This window comes from Misgurnus anguillicaudatus, unplaced genomic scaffold, assembly GCF_027580225.2.
Source record: "Misgurnus anguillicaudatus unplaced genomic scaffold, ASM2758022v2 HiC_scaffold_31, whole genome shotgun sequence".
Taxonomy (NCBI): domain Eukaryota; kingdom Metazoa; phylum Chordata; class Actinopteri; order Cypriniformes; family Cobitidae; genus Misgurnus; species Misgurnus anguillicaudatus.
The window spans coordinates 4801814-4817373 of NW_027395281.1; the positions used below are offsets into that span (position 1 = coordinate 4801814).

Below are 15560 nucleotides of genomic sequence, written 5' to 3' on the forward strand. Positions count from 1 at the left end.
TAAAATTTGTCTAGAACTGCCACTGCTCCAGGGTAAGATTTAAATAGCCCTGTTATAAAGGATTCACAGAACAGCTGTAGGCCTATGTATACTGAGATTAAAGTTCATACCAGTGGACCACTGGATTTTGGTTAGGAGTATCAAAGTAAAGGTGCTGAATACAAATGCACATCATACTTTTTTGTTAAAAAGTTTGTACACCATTTATCATGTTACTTTAACTTCACAATTATATGTTGTTCTATCATATAAAATTCCAATAAAATACAGTACAATTTTTGTTTGTGGTTGTAATGTGGAAAAGTTAATTGGGTGTGAACATTTTTGCAAGGCACTGTACACACAAACACACACTTTATATACGTAGGCTATATTTTAATATACATTAAAATATTTACCACCTGGCTTTGTGTTTTTGTGTTTCCTGTAGATCCAAAATATCAGAACTGCAGCTACAATCATCAGAGATACCACAACAGCACATGGGATCAGATGCTTCACATCTGTAATGCAGAAAATGGTAAGTATTTTTTTCCCATTAATTTTAACAAAAATGTTCTGTTGTTCTGAAATAAATGGTTTGTAAATTGTATAAATGGTTTGTGTTCTATATTTGTTATGGTGCGGAGGTCCTTATTTTGTATTATACAACAGTTCTTTCTGGTTCTCGAATCTGATTGGCTAAGACCTATGCGATACTGTACTGATATCGGCACTGTAACCGCTTCACCTTTCGTATCATTCCGCCACCTAGTGAATGGAGGTCCTAAGCAGGCTCATATCTGAATGGAAAAACACAGACGCCCTGTTTGAATCACTCTCTCCGTGTGTGTGTCTCATTAGTTTACAACCTCATAAATCAGTCTGTGAATCCCCAATCAGAAGTTATTATTCCTTCAAAGATCAGCGCTTTTGGATGTTACGTTACAGTTAATGGGAGAAATGTCTTGTCACATCGTGAGGATTATTAACACTTGGAAAGAGGAATATAAACACTTTTTTCTGGAGCTATATTTCTTATCAGAACGCGAAAACACCGTGAAACTGCAGGTAAGCACCGCAGCTTTTAAATGTGGACATTGATCATTTACTTTATCGTGACCTGACTATTAAAACATGTTATGAGATATCGCCACTGGTATATTTATAAGCAGCATGCAAAAACATCTCTCTGACACTTATAAAAAACCGTTTTATATAGTACTGACAAGAACAAAGTTTAATAATAATAAACGAGTGCTCGTATCACGTTAAGAATAAATGAGAACGCAATAGTAACGTTATACAAGTAGTTTTATTAACTTTTACCTCGCGCCAAAACAATAACAACACAAAAGACACTAAATATGAATTAAAAAACAAGTAATAGTTTGATCATGACACCAAATACTGCTGATTTGATCTCATTTTGACGATCATAAACAAACAAGGCCAACATGAGAGCCAGGGTATTTCTGTCAGAGATGTAGCCCAGAGAGGGCGGTGGTCAGCGGGGCGAGTGAACACTGATGTCCGCTCATGCTTTGGTTCTCATTCGTACCGAATCTCACTAAGCAAACGTTCAAACAGGCGCTATCTTTACTAATCGACTGCAGATTTAAATATAATACATATACATTCTCGACTGAACTAATCTTAAAACTACACTTTGTGACCAAGAAACGGTAATATAAAGTAACAGCTTTTCCGTCCATTGAGTTGTTATGAGCTTCAAAGCAGCCGAAAGTTTTACCTGTCATTCTGGCCGCCCTCAAATCCGTGGCGGAAGAAGTAGTTCTCAAACAAAGAGGCTTTTAAAATAACTCCGTTGTTGTTTTCTAGTTTTCGTTTTTCAAACGTGTGCCGTCGAATTAAAAAGCAAATATCACTATATAATTAAAAGCAATATCGCTCTCAGAGCTATATCACACTCCTACTCGAGCGATATTGCTTAATTATATAGTTAACTAGTGTACTCATACTGAAAGTGTACATGCAAGTGTTCTGTTAGTGTACTCTCAGTAAACTAGTAAGTTACTAATTGTGTGCTGCAGGTATACTTGCAAGTATTCTTTTACTATACTTTTAGTTAACTAGTAGTTTACTACTCAACTTTACTTTAAGTGAACTTAACATCATACTATATATATATTGTGACAGCATGAGAGGTTAAGGATCTTTTAGCTTGTGTCAGTTCCAAGAAAACACCACTTTAACGGTCTCTTCAATATGCAGGTGTGTTTAATAATTAACAAAAAGGGTTTTCAACTTAAATCTCTTCAGCTATAAAGTAACTTAGTCTTCCTTAATTCACAAAGGTACATGTCCTTCTCCAAACCAAACACACACTCAACAGTTTCATATACCCCCTATTAGGGACTGCCGCTGGTCTCATTAGCTGCAGCTGTACTCTCAGGCAGTCTGGGGCTGAATCCCAAACCGCCTACTTCCATACTATATAGTATGTAAAAAGCGCTACTTTGCGTACTACATAGTATGGAAGTAGGCGGTTTGGGATTCAGCCTGGGAGTTGTAGTCTTTAACAGACGCCATCTTGCTTCAGCCATCTGAGGGCAATGTATCTGCCCTCTAGAACACGCCCTCTCATGATGTCACATACCCCCCTCCACTGCTCTGAGGCTCCTGGTTGGCAGGCCACTGTGAAGAGGGCATCCTTGCGAGAGAGGGCATCAGCATTTCCATGGCATCGTCCAGGCCTGTGGACAACAGAGAAGTTAAAGGCTTGCAGACTTAAAAACCATCTAGTTATTCTGCCATTGCTCTCCTTATTCCGGGCCATCCATTGTAATGGTGCATGGTCTGTCATTAATACAAATTTCCTCCCCAATAGATAGTACTTGAGTGCCTCTAATGCCCATTTAATAGCTAAGCACTCTTTCTCAATTGTGGCATAATTTTTCTCATGCTTTGCCAGTTTCCTACTGATGTAGAGCACAGGATGTTCCTCGCCTTCATGGGTTTGAGAAAGGACTGCTCCTAGACCCACCTCAGAGGCATCAGTCTGCACCAGGAAGGCAATGGTGTGTTAGAGTTTGGACATTTTGACTTGCATAATCTAACATATTTTGTCTGTTTTTACCCCTGGGTCGCTGTGTTTCTCTTGTTCTCCTTGCTTGTACATCTTGCCACAACATGTGAAACACAGGACAATCTCGTCCAATTAATACCTGTACCGGCAGGGATCCCACCACCCCAGCTCGAATTTCATACTTCCCTCTAGTCGTGACTAATGTTACTGCAGATGTGGGATATGTACAAGTGTCACCATGCACACACGAAACTGGAATTGGGTTTTCTAATGAGACTTGCTTTGGATTGACCAAGGAATGGTGCACCAGTGTAATCATGCTTCCAGAGTCTAGTAATGCCTCTACGTCTTGACTATTTACTGATACAGGGCATGTCATTGCTTGGAACACAGAGTTGCCCAACAAGGCAGCAAAAAGGTTATTTTTCAAGCCACTTGAAGACTCAGCCGTCGGCATAGGCTCATCTGTCTGGTTGCATTGCCATGAAATGTGTCCTACTTCCCCACACTTGTAACAGGTTCTTGGTTTATACAATGGGCTTTCGACTGGCAAATCTTGTTGGCTGGACCTTTTCCCCTGTGGGCTAGGCCATCTGGGAGTAGAGGTTCTCTGGAAAAACTTTTGTTGGGGCTGTGCACTGGTTGGAGACCGTGAGTTCAGCATTTCTGCACTGGCTTGGTATCGTTCAACTTCTTCTATCAATTCTTGAGGTGAACTTGGGTTATTCAGACAAACAAATCGTTTAGCTTCAATGGGTAGGGCTCTTAAAAATCTGTCCATCACCAAGGAATCGACCACTTCTGTTGCAGAGTGCCTACCAGGCTCTAACCATTTCTTAGCCAAACGCATTAATTCATGCATCTGTGTACGCGGTGGCTGTTCTTTCTTGAAGCACCATGCATGGTACCTCTGGGCCCTCCCAAATTCTGTAAGACCACTGCGACTTAACATTTCTTTCTTCAAGGAGTCATAATTATTGGCCCAAGTTGGGTCTAGATCTAGGAAGGCCTTCTGTGATTCTCCAGACAAAAACGGTGCCAATATTTTTGCCCATTGATCTTTTGGCCATTTTTCTCTAAAGGCAGTTGTCTCAAAAGCATGCAAGTACGCTTCAACATCATCACACTCTCCCATTTTAGGAATAAAGTCACTAGCCCGTATTCTGCTAACATCTTGGGCTTGCTTCATTTCCAGTTCTTTAATTTTAAGGTTATTGGCCCGCCTTTGTTCCTCCAGCAAGCCAGCTTGAATTTGCTGCTGCACTTTATTACTCTCTATCATTGATTTCAGTAACTCTTCCATTTTACAATCAATTGACTGTGTACTTAGCTTAGAAAACAGGCTTGTTAGGTCCTCCACATCACTCTGGAACATCTGCAGTCATCCAAGTGCCCGCATTCTCCACCATATGTGACAGCATGAGAGGTTAAGGATCTTTTAGCTTGTGTCAGTTCCAAGAAAACACAACTTCAACGGTCTCTTCAATATGCAGGTGTGTTTAATAATGAACAAAAAGGGTTTTCAACTTAAATCTCTTCAGCTATAAAGTAACTTAATTCACAAAGGTACATGTCCTTCTCCAAACCAAACACACACTCAACAGTTTCTCATACCCCCTATTAGGGACTGCCGCTGGTCTCATTAGCTGCAGCTGTACTCTCAGGCAGTCTGGGAGTTGTAGTCTTTAACAGACGCCATCTTGCTTCAGCCATCTGAGGGCAATGTATCTGCCCTCTAGAACACGCCCTCTCATGATGTCACAATATATATATATATATGAAGAGTTTGGTTCCAAAACGCAATAAATCCATTTTGACAAATTTTGGTAAAAACGTGTTTTCTATACCAAGAAAGTGACAAGATGAAAACAACTATTTTCTGTTACAAACTTTCACACAGCATCTTTAGGTTATAAAAACATAAAAAATTCAAATCCATAACTTGATTTTCAAAGATTTATTATAAAAACGGATTATTTTTTCCACAAAATGCAATAAATCCATGACAAGTTTTTATTCAAAATGCTATAAATCTATTGAATCAATAGCCTATATAAATGTGCATTCATCTTTGCCATGTTATATTCATTTAGTTGACTAGTTTTACACACTAATTAAAAATATAAACATTAATGTTATTAATCAAAACACTTACTTTGTCATATTAAGAACCCTGTCATTGCGGTTACTTGACGTCGTCGCTTAACGTCTTTCACAGAGATCAGCTGTAAAATGTTTTTGGTCCTGCTCGATTTTCGTTGACTTTGAGTAAAATTATGGAAAGTTTTTCATAAGATCCTCTGGGGTCAATGTGTTAGCATGAGAAGCTTGATGCTGTCGGGAGAACAAGCACCCGTCTCCCGAGTGCCTCTCAGGGAAATTATTAGATGTTGATGGCTTACGTTTCTTTCCCATCACAGAAAACCATCACAGGTTTATCAATGCAATTAAAGTATTATTTTGTTTTGTTTGTTGATCACGAAGTACAAAGTAGATGAGGAAAACTAGGACTCCATGTAATCAGCGCGCCGCCATGTTTGTTTACATTGCGTGAATGGTGCGCTGTAGGATTTATTGCGTTCTGTAAAAAAGGGGGAGTGGCGTTTATCGCATTTTGGGAAAAAAGGGAGAAAAGATGACAGAATAACACGGCGGATATTGGATTTTGCGTAAAATTAAGAATTTACTTTTAACTACTGACCTGATATAATGCTGATTTTGGCAGTAACTCATTTTTTTCAAAAATGGCGTTTATTGCGTTTTGGAACCAAACTCTTCATATATATATATATATATATATATATATATATATATATATATATATATATATATATATATATATATATATATATATATATATATATATAAGCAATATCGCTCGAGTAGGAGTGTGATATAGCTCTATATCATCACGGCTGTGATTAGGCCAGAGGCACGAGGCCGCAGGCCGAGTGCCAGAGGCAATCACAGCCGTGATGATATAGAGCTATATCACACGACTCCGAGAGCGATATTGCTTTTATACAACAGTTGACGGCACACGTTTGAAAAACGAAAACTAGAAAACAACAACGGAGTTATTTTAAAAGCCTCTTTGTTTGAGAACTACTTCTTCCGCCACGGATTTGAGGGCGGCCAGAATGACAGGTAAAACTTTCGGCTGCTTTGAAGCTCATAACAACTCAATGGACGGAAAAGCCGTTTCTTTATATTACCGTTTCTTGGTCACAAAGTGTAGTTTTAAGATTAGTTCAGTCGAGAATGTATATGTATTATATTTAAATCTGCAGTCGATTAGTAAAGATAGCGCCTGTTTGAACGTTTGCTTAGTGAGATTCGGTACGAATGAGAACCAAAGCATGAGCGGACGTCAGTGTTCACTCGCCCCGCTGACCACCGCCCTCTCTGGGCTACATCTCTGACAGAAATACCCTGGCTCTCATGTTGGCCTTGTTTGTTTATGATCGTCAAAATGAGATCAAATCAGCAGTATTTGGTGTCATGATCAAACTATTACTTGTTTTTTAATTCATATTTAGTGTCTTTTGTGTTGTTATTGTTTTGGCGCGAGGTAAAAGTTAATAAAATTATACTTGTATAATGTTACTATTGCTTTCTCATTTATTCTTAACGCGATACGAGCACTCGATTATTATTATTAGACTTTGTTCTTGTCAGTACTATATAAAACGTTTTTTTTTATAAGTGTCAGAGAGATGTTTTTGCATGCTGCTTATAAATATGGCGACCAGTGGCAATATCTCATAACATGTTTTAATAGTCACGTCACGATAAAGTAAATGATCAATGTCCACATTTAAAAGCTGCGGTGCTTACCTGCAGTTCCACGGTGTTTTCACGTTCTGATGAGAGATAATAGGTCCTGAAAAAAACGAGTGTTTATATTCCTCTTTCCAAGTGTTAAGCGTCCACACGATGTGACAAGACATTTCTCCCATTAACTTTAACGTAACATCCAAGAGCGCTGATCTTTGACGGAATAATAACTTCCGATTGGGGATTCACAGACTGATTTATGAGCTAGTAAAATAATGAGACACACGGAGAGTGATTCAAAACAGGGCGTCTGCTGCTTCTTCTTCTTTTCGTTTAATGGCTGCTCACTCCTTGGGAGTATTACTGCCACCTACTGTATACCTTGCGTATATGTGTAATGGATCAGGGCGTCTGTGTTTTTCCATTCAGAGATGAGCCTGCTTAGGACCTCCATTCACTAGGTGGCGGAATGATACGAAAGGTGAAGCGGTTACAGTGCTGTTATCAGCACAATATCGCATAGCTCTTAGCCAATCAGATTCGAGAACCAGAAAGAACTGTTGTATAAATATATATATTGCACTTAAAGTACAATACAATGTTCCTGTGTATTAATTTTTATACTTGACATTTACCTTTTAATTGTACTTTCAATTTGAAGCTAAATCTTTCGTATGCTATCAGTAAGCTAATCAAACAAAAATAATAAATAAAAAAATTATAAATATATTATTTATATATTATATACTCACTTTCAACATTTGATGTGTTATCTATATTCTATTGTGAATAAAATATTAAGTTTATGAGATTTGTAAATTATTCCATTCCTTTTTCTACAGTGTCTAACAGAACAGACTAACGGAACACTTGGATGTACACTTTCAGTACTAGTAAACTACTAATTAACTAAAAGTATATTAAAGAACACTTGGAAGTATACCTGCAGCACACAATAAGTAACCTACTAGTTTACTAAGAGTACACTAACAGAACACTTGCATGTACACTTTCAGTATATGACCAGTAAACTACTAGTTAACTAAAAGTATATTAAAGAACACTTGGAAGTATACCTGCAGCACAAAATTAAAAACCGACTAGTTTACTAAGAGTACACTAACAGAACATTTGCATGAAGTATAAGTATACACAAATACTAGTATAGTAAATGAGTTCACTTGCAGTACAAATGAAGAACTAATTGTTTACTAGTTGTAAACTTAAAGTTGACTACTCTTACACTTATAGTACACTTAGAAGTATACTTTTATATACTAAAAGTGGGCCAATTTAGTCCCAAGCGGTATTCAAACAGTACACTTACAAGTTTACTGCTAGAACATAAATGTTAGTACACTTACTACATAAGTAATCTTGAAGTATAGTTTTAAGTATACTTTAAGTATGCTTAATAAAATGAACTTGAAGTGTACTTCTTTTTCGTAAGGGTTTTAATAAATCATCTTTCTATACTGGCATAATCATTTAATAACATTATGTACATTAGGGTGTTGTTGATCTTATGTTGTTTAAATAAGGTTAGCATTATTTTAATATCCGAAATTACCACAATGGTCACTTGTAATGGACTTTGATTTGTCATGTGACATACAATGTTAGCAGATGTAAACTTATTTAAAGCTTATCTTAAAAATCAGTTATATAATTAACACATATTAGACTCACCTGAACACGTCTGACAGAGATTCTTGATGTTGAGATGTTGAGTTTGTTTTGTGATGGTATTGTTGAGTACACATCTGTATGTGTTTGTATCCTGATATTCAACCTCCAGAGATAGAGAGAGTCTGATGTTGAGATCAGACACACTGATGATGGACAATAAACTGTTTCCTTTATACCAGGACAGACTCACATCTCTCACATTCAACACTGAACACAACACCACACATCTTGATGATGATGAAGAACACTGTGATGAGTTACTGCTGATGACAGGAATGGGCAGACAAGCTGAAAAGCATTTAAGAAGTAAATTAACAACAAAACAAATGCATTAATAAATATTATGATAATTGGCACAAAAAGAAAACATCTTAATTTCACATCTTACCATAAACAGTAAGATTGAAGTGTCTGAAGATGACAGAAGGTTGTCTGGTGATCTTTACTCTATAAAGTCCAGTGTGTTTGTTTGTGATGTTTGTGATGATGAGATCTCCAGTCTGATGATTCAGATTTAAATGATTCTTGAATCTTTCATCATTAAATGATGTTGTTTTGTCTTCTCTGATGAATTGAGCTATGATCTTATCTGCACTCTGAACACCAAACATCCACTCGATCTCATCATCTTTCATTATTTCAGTAATATAAGTGTGTAGAGTAACAGAATCTCCCTCCATCACTGACACTGACTTCACTTCATCACCAAACATACCTGAACAACACAAACACAAACATTACTGACATTAGAGAAGCCAAAAGGGTTATTAAAACAATAATTATAGTTTTCTAACTACCACATAGTCTATCACTAAAAACTAATCAACATTAGAATAATAAATTGAATTGAAATGTATCGGTGAATGTAGACATTGCAAATCATGTGAGTAAAATCAAAAGTGTCATACTGCAAGAATGTCTAAAGAAATTTAAAAACATTCACTTACCATCTAAATAGCACAAACATAAATTCAGTAAAACTATTACAGCAATCATATTCTGCAGCAATGTGTGTCAAGAACTAAACACAGTTTGTAATGTGACCGAAAATATCCGTAAATGTGTTTAACCCCACCTACTGCAAAAGCTTGCGTGAACGCGCACACATGAACTCGCTTGATCTCTCCTGCTCTGTGTGAATCCTGAAAACACAATGTGACTGCAACACCAAACTTGATAATTAAAGAATTTAATAAGAAACTGTTAGATAAATTAAACAACACAAATGAGACATTTAATGGCATACAGTAAGATCACAGAGAGATATATATTCATGTGGAGAACACAGAATTTACCCTGTATAAGAAATAAATATTGAGATCTTTGACCTGATACGTAATTTATTGTTATAAAATATGTTTAAGCAGTGTTTAATTTCTCAGTAAATGAGTTTTGAGTAAAGTGCATATAATGAAGATGATGATGTGTGGAACAAAACAAACTCACAAGTCAACCACAGACACACATTAATAGATGAACTATTTGTCCATTCGACAGATCAAACCACCCAACTGATGAAACCACAACAGGTTTCACTTTGACTCTGTGAGATGTGACCTGCATGTGTCATATTCATTCTTCATCAGTTTATCTCAATCTTTATGACTTTATGAATTTTCTAGGGCTTGACATAACTAGATAGATGTATGTTTGTTGTTATTTGAAATAACTTGACTGTAGCTGTTTTAGATATAATATTTTTATGTCATCTTGTGCCCCCCTTGAATGTTTGTTAAGTCTGCTTGAGGAAAGAAATTAGCTTTAGGCAAGGCAAGTTTATTTGTATAGCACATTTCATTCACAGAGGTCATTCAAAGTGCTTTACATAGAAATAAGAAAATAATGTAAGAGAAAATATTACAGTGTTATTTAATTACAATGTAAAAAGTAAAAAGTTGGATTAATTTAAAAAAATACTTAAATTGGCGACACCTAAAAAAATTCAACTTAAAATTTCACTTTAGTTTTACCAATTGAAGTCATTTTTTACTTTTACAGTGTAGTTTTATCAAACCCACCTTACTAAATCATTACTGGTGTGTATCTTAAGACAAAATAGTGGCATCGATATTTAAGATCTGTTAATGCAAGTTGTTATCAATTAAGAGATTAAACAAACATTTTAGTCTGGGACTTAAACTCAATGTGGAAAACCGCTGTAATAAGAGGGGAAAACAACCTGGAATAATCTTTTTAAACATGTCATCTTTATTCTTTTATAATAACTCTGTAAGATCCTGATGGTAAATCTCATCAGGATCTGATGTCATAAACTAGAACAACAACAGCAGCCACGCCCACCAGAGCAGAGACGACCAATCGAATCACAACTTCAGAAAAACCACAACAGCAGCAGACATCACCTGAAAGAAAATAATTTTTTTTTTACTTTTTACAGCTGAATAGCAAAATAAAGACAAAAAAACTGTAAACATAGACTGAAGTCACCTGAACACATCTGACAGAGTTGAGTAATGTTGAGATGTTGAGTTTATGTGTTTGTATCCTGATATTCAACCTCCAGAGATAGAGAGAGTCTGATGTTGAGATCAGACACACTGATGCTGGACAATAAACTGTTTCCTTTATACTAGGACAGACTCACATCTCTCACATTCAACACTGAACACAATAATGAACATTTTGAACACTGTGTAGTGTCTATGAAGATGACAGGAACGGGCAGATGAGCTGAAAAACAGTCAAAGTAAAGCAACAATTTGCTGGCATAATATTTCTTATTAAAATCTGACACTAAAGTTTATTGTGATCTGTGTGTTTGTCTCTTAACACTCAGAAGACAATGTCACACTTTTTCTCCACTCATTATATCCCAGTAAACATTAGGTGGAAGCCCTTATACAGATGTACAGTGAACGTCAATAGGCTACTGGACATTCTGTAGCTGTTAAAAAAGACTTCGTCTGGCATCACAGTCTGCACCTTCGCACAACCAAAGTTGGACGTGCAAAAGATGTTGTTTCAACATCAATTTGCCAGTTGGATGATATTTGACCCATTCTGTTAAATCCCTGTTAAAGTCATTTTTTTTGTGATTTACTATATTTCTACATAAACTCATCTTACAAAATATAAAGATTCGTCCAGTGGCAGTATAATCTTGATATCTTAAATATTGAATATTAAATCAGTGAGTGACATTTAACTGTGATGCTCCAAATTTGGTTGTAAATCTTAGCTTACCATAAACAGTAACACTGAAGTGTCTGAAGATGACAGAAGGTTGTCTGTTGATCTCTACTTTATAAAGTCCAGTGTGTTTGTTTGTGATGTTTGTGATGATGAGATCTCCAGTCTGATGATTCACATCTAAATGATTCTTGAATCTTTCATCATTAAATGATGTTGTGTTTGCTTCTTTGTTATATTCAGCTATAATCTCATCTGGACTCTCAACACCAAACATCCACTCCATCACATCGTCCTCCTGTAGTTCAGTAAGATTAGTATGAAGAGTAACAGAATCTTCCTCCATCACCGACTTCACTTCATCACCAAATACAGCTGAAGACACAAATACAAACATTACTGACCTTACAGAAAAAAGAACCTGAAATATATGCAACTTTTTCAAATAAAAGATATAAGCTAACTCAAGTTTAAGAAGCAACCACAAGAGCTAAATTACAAAAACAGAGATAATAGAGATAAAATTCATGTTGATAGCTTTGATCACTGACACTAATATAACATCACAGTCTGATGTAGCTCAGGAATATAAGACGACACCACAACAGAGTGTAGCAGAAATATTTATGGTATAGCCATAAGGGTGTTTAATCTGGAGGTAATGTGAAAGGTGAAAGGTTTAATCCACATAAAAAAATCTCAAATACTTTTTTATGACCTTTCTACAAAAATATCATCAGATTATACTGTGTATTATACTTATAGGTGAGAATCATCTTTGACCTCTGACCCGTGATACTCCTGTGACACCACTATTGATGGATTGACAGATTTATTTCTCATTAAATGAGTTTTGAGTAGAAATAAAGATGAGTGGAACAGAATTAACTTTACACCAGAAAACAAACCACAGACACATGAAGTGTTTTTCCACTGGACAGATCAGACCACATGTGTGATTAGACCACAGTGGGTTTCACTTTAACCTAGTTAACACATATAGTGGCGGTTTCCCGGACAGGGATTAGACTAGTCCTAGACTACAATAAATGTAAGAGCTGTCCAAACTGAAAACATCTTGCACTGACATATCTTAAAATACATCAGTGCCCTTTGTTTTGCCTGAAAATGCACACAAGTAATGTTTTTAGTAAGGCATGTTTGTTAAAACTAGTTATATTTCATAATTAAACCAAGGCCTAGTCCTGCTGGCTAATCCCTGTCCGGGAAACCACCCCTCAGTCTTCATGATAAAAACACATCAGGACTTCTTTTAGTCAAATTTTTCTGCTTATGTACTTCTGTATTTATTTCTACAGCTAATGTATTTTAGTTATTATAAGATCTACTAAACATTTACCAGATTCACTAAAGCATTCACTTCATGTGATGATAAACACATACTGTACATGCATACGTCATAAAAACCTGAACTGTGACATTGTTACAATTAAACATATAAATAATAATTTAGTTTGTTTGTGATGTTTGTGATGATGAGATCTCCAGTCTGATGATTCAGATATAAATGATTCTTGAATCTTTCATCATTAAATGATGTTGTGTTTGCTTCTTTATTATATTCAGCTATAATCTCATCTGGACTCTGAACACCAAACATCCACTCCATCTCATCTTTAATTTGTATTTGTACATCAGTATGTAGAGTAAGAGAATCTCCCTCCATCACTGACACTGACTTCACTTCAACACCAAACACACACAGAAATAGAGACCTGAATGAGTACACATAAAAGAAATCAAATGATATCTGACAATATACAGTATACTGTGAAAATCCTAGTCAGCAATTATTTACTTATCTATCTACAAATGTGTAAATGTGACCTATATTTAAATGCAGGTCTATTTAAAGGTTTTATGTATTTACAATGTAGTCTAGACCTCTCTTAATCTTCATCTGATATCTACACCTGTGGTCTGCTAACAGATCTCCACACACTTCATGTTTGCAAGTGGAAATCTGTTATGAAATAAGAATTTATCATGAAAAGTATTGTCTGTGCGATGCACATACTCATAGTGTCAAAATAAAGTTAACATCACAACAATAGGTTACAAATATGCCAGCCTTGCGTGTGTTGTTTCTGTAGAAAACCACATGTGAACAATGGCTTTTACCAAACAACACACATATAAGTTTCCTAAAACAACATACTTTGTCATCACGTATTGTCAAAGGACATCTCAATCTGAAGGATGCTTCAAAGGCAGCCTCTTTTCCCTTCATCCGGCCACTTTTGGAGGATGCATGAACTCCTTCCTACCCACAAAATCACCCACAATCCTTTGTGCACATTCAAAAACATTGCAAGATTCAAATTTACACTTTTGTCACCCAATTTCGTACGAAATGTAAGAAAAAACATGTTTTAAAGACATTTATGTTTTCCTTGATTTTTTGTACATTAGTCACAATGCTAAACACATTCTGTATAGAAGTGGGAGACCACAAACGGTATCATATGACTCTCATTCACAGTACTGGAGTAGTGGATAGTTGTAATAACTTTTGATACACTGCATTATCTACAACTTTTCACTTTAAAGTTTTTATAACAGTACCATAGGTGCGGGAACCGATACGATGTTGCCATGGACACTTATTAGACCATCTCATTCTAGCGCTAAAGGGGATATATCATAAAAATCTGTCTTTTTTAATGTTTATAATTGGGTCCCAAGTGCTTTAATCAACTTAGAAAATGTAATAAAGATCAATCCAGTAACATAGCTCATTGAAATCTGTCTCCCCTTGTGATGTCAGAAGGGGATCTTATTATAATAATACCACCCTTTAATCTGCAATATCCAACCATGGCACTGTCATTTAGCGAAGAGAACAGCTCATTTGCATTTTAAAGAACACACCCAAAACAGCAAATTTTTTTCTCACACATACAAAGTGTCAATTTTAACATGTTATAATAAATTATCTATATGATATTTTGAGCTAATATGAGCTTCACATATGTACTCTGGGGACACCAAAGATTTATTTGACATCTTGACATGTCTTGTAAAATATGAGGACCTTGAATTGTCAGGACTGTACTAGGAAAGAAACAGCCTAGGGCTTGACCTTGCCTTTGAGAAACATCCACTATCTCAGTGTAAAGACACCTGCAATTTCTTTACCACACCACTGCTTCAAAAATGTTAGTTTTTCGAACAGATCGAAACACCATACACGCTGGTGACACCTGTTGGCCAAAATAGTGTAAAAGCAGATCTGTCCAAACATTTTACACTTTTTGACCAAATAATAGCAAGATTTTTATTATTTAACTTAATTAAGACATAATAAAACGTGTTTTACGAGTTTTTAGTTTTATTTAGAGCAAACAGATCATTAAAACTAACTCCCCTTTTAATTATGCAAATTTTTGTCATTAAATCTGTCTATAAACAAAAAGTAAACAAAATGGTAATGTTATTAGTCAGAAGGATGCATGTTTTATGAACTTGCATAATAAAACTGATGCGAGTTTACCTATCCATATTAGACACTGGGCATTTGTAATCCCCCTGTGGTGAACCATCAGATTTTTTTTCCATTCCATTTTTTTTACCAAGAACATTGCATACATACAAGAGGATTACAATGTGCTTATTTTACATTCAAAATGTCAATGGATCAAAACAAAAAGAAAAATTAAATTAACAACAACAAGGGGATATTTTACAGTAATGCAATAAAAGAAAACGTTTCAAAACAGTTATGACGTAATGAAGCCTCGTTTGCTAAAATCACGTGACTTTGAAACACACTCCAAACCAATTGATCCGAAACAAAAGATTTGTAAAGTTTCAAAGTCTCATGAAGCGGTGCTTTGAAAGATCACTACCATACATCTAAGTAGACTAATATAATTTTATGTGTTTTGTTTTGGTG

General features: G+C 35.8%; 1 protein-coding gene across 1 annotated transcript; it reads right to left on the bottom strand.

The window, feature by feature from the left end:
- Positions 1-2518: 2518 nt before the first annotated feature.
- On the bottom strand, positions 2519-4485 carry LOC141362971 (uncharacterized). The gene is made up of 3 exons (XM_073865296.1): positions 3168-4485; positions 2838-3001; positions 2519-2696 (listed from the first exon to the last, which is right to left on the bottom strand). The coding sequence occupies exons 1-3, from the start codon at positions 4401-4403 to the stop codon at positions 2519-2521; spliced, it is 1578 nt and encodes a 525-aa protein (XP_073721397.1). The 5' UTR covers positions 4404-4485.
- Between the last annotated feature and the right edge of the window lie 11075 nt (positions 4486-15560).

Coding starts and splice junctions, on each gene's coding strand:
- LOC141362971 (XM_073865296.1), bottom strand. CDS start 4,403: ATGTTCCAGAGTGATGTGGAGGACCTAACAAGCCTGTTTTCTAAGCTA. Junction 3,002..3,167: donor TGGGATCCCTGCCGGTACAG/GTATTAATTGGA, acceptor TTCCTGGTGCAG/ACTGATGCCTCTGAGGTGGG. Junction 2,697..2,837: donor TGGGCATTAGAGGCACTCAA/GTACTATCTATT, acceptor TGTTGTCCACAG/GCCTGGACGATGCCATGGAA.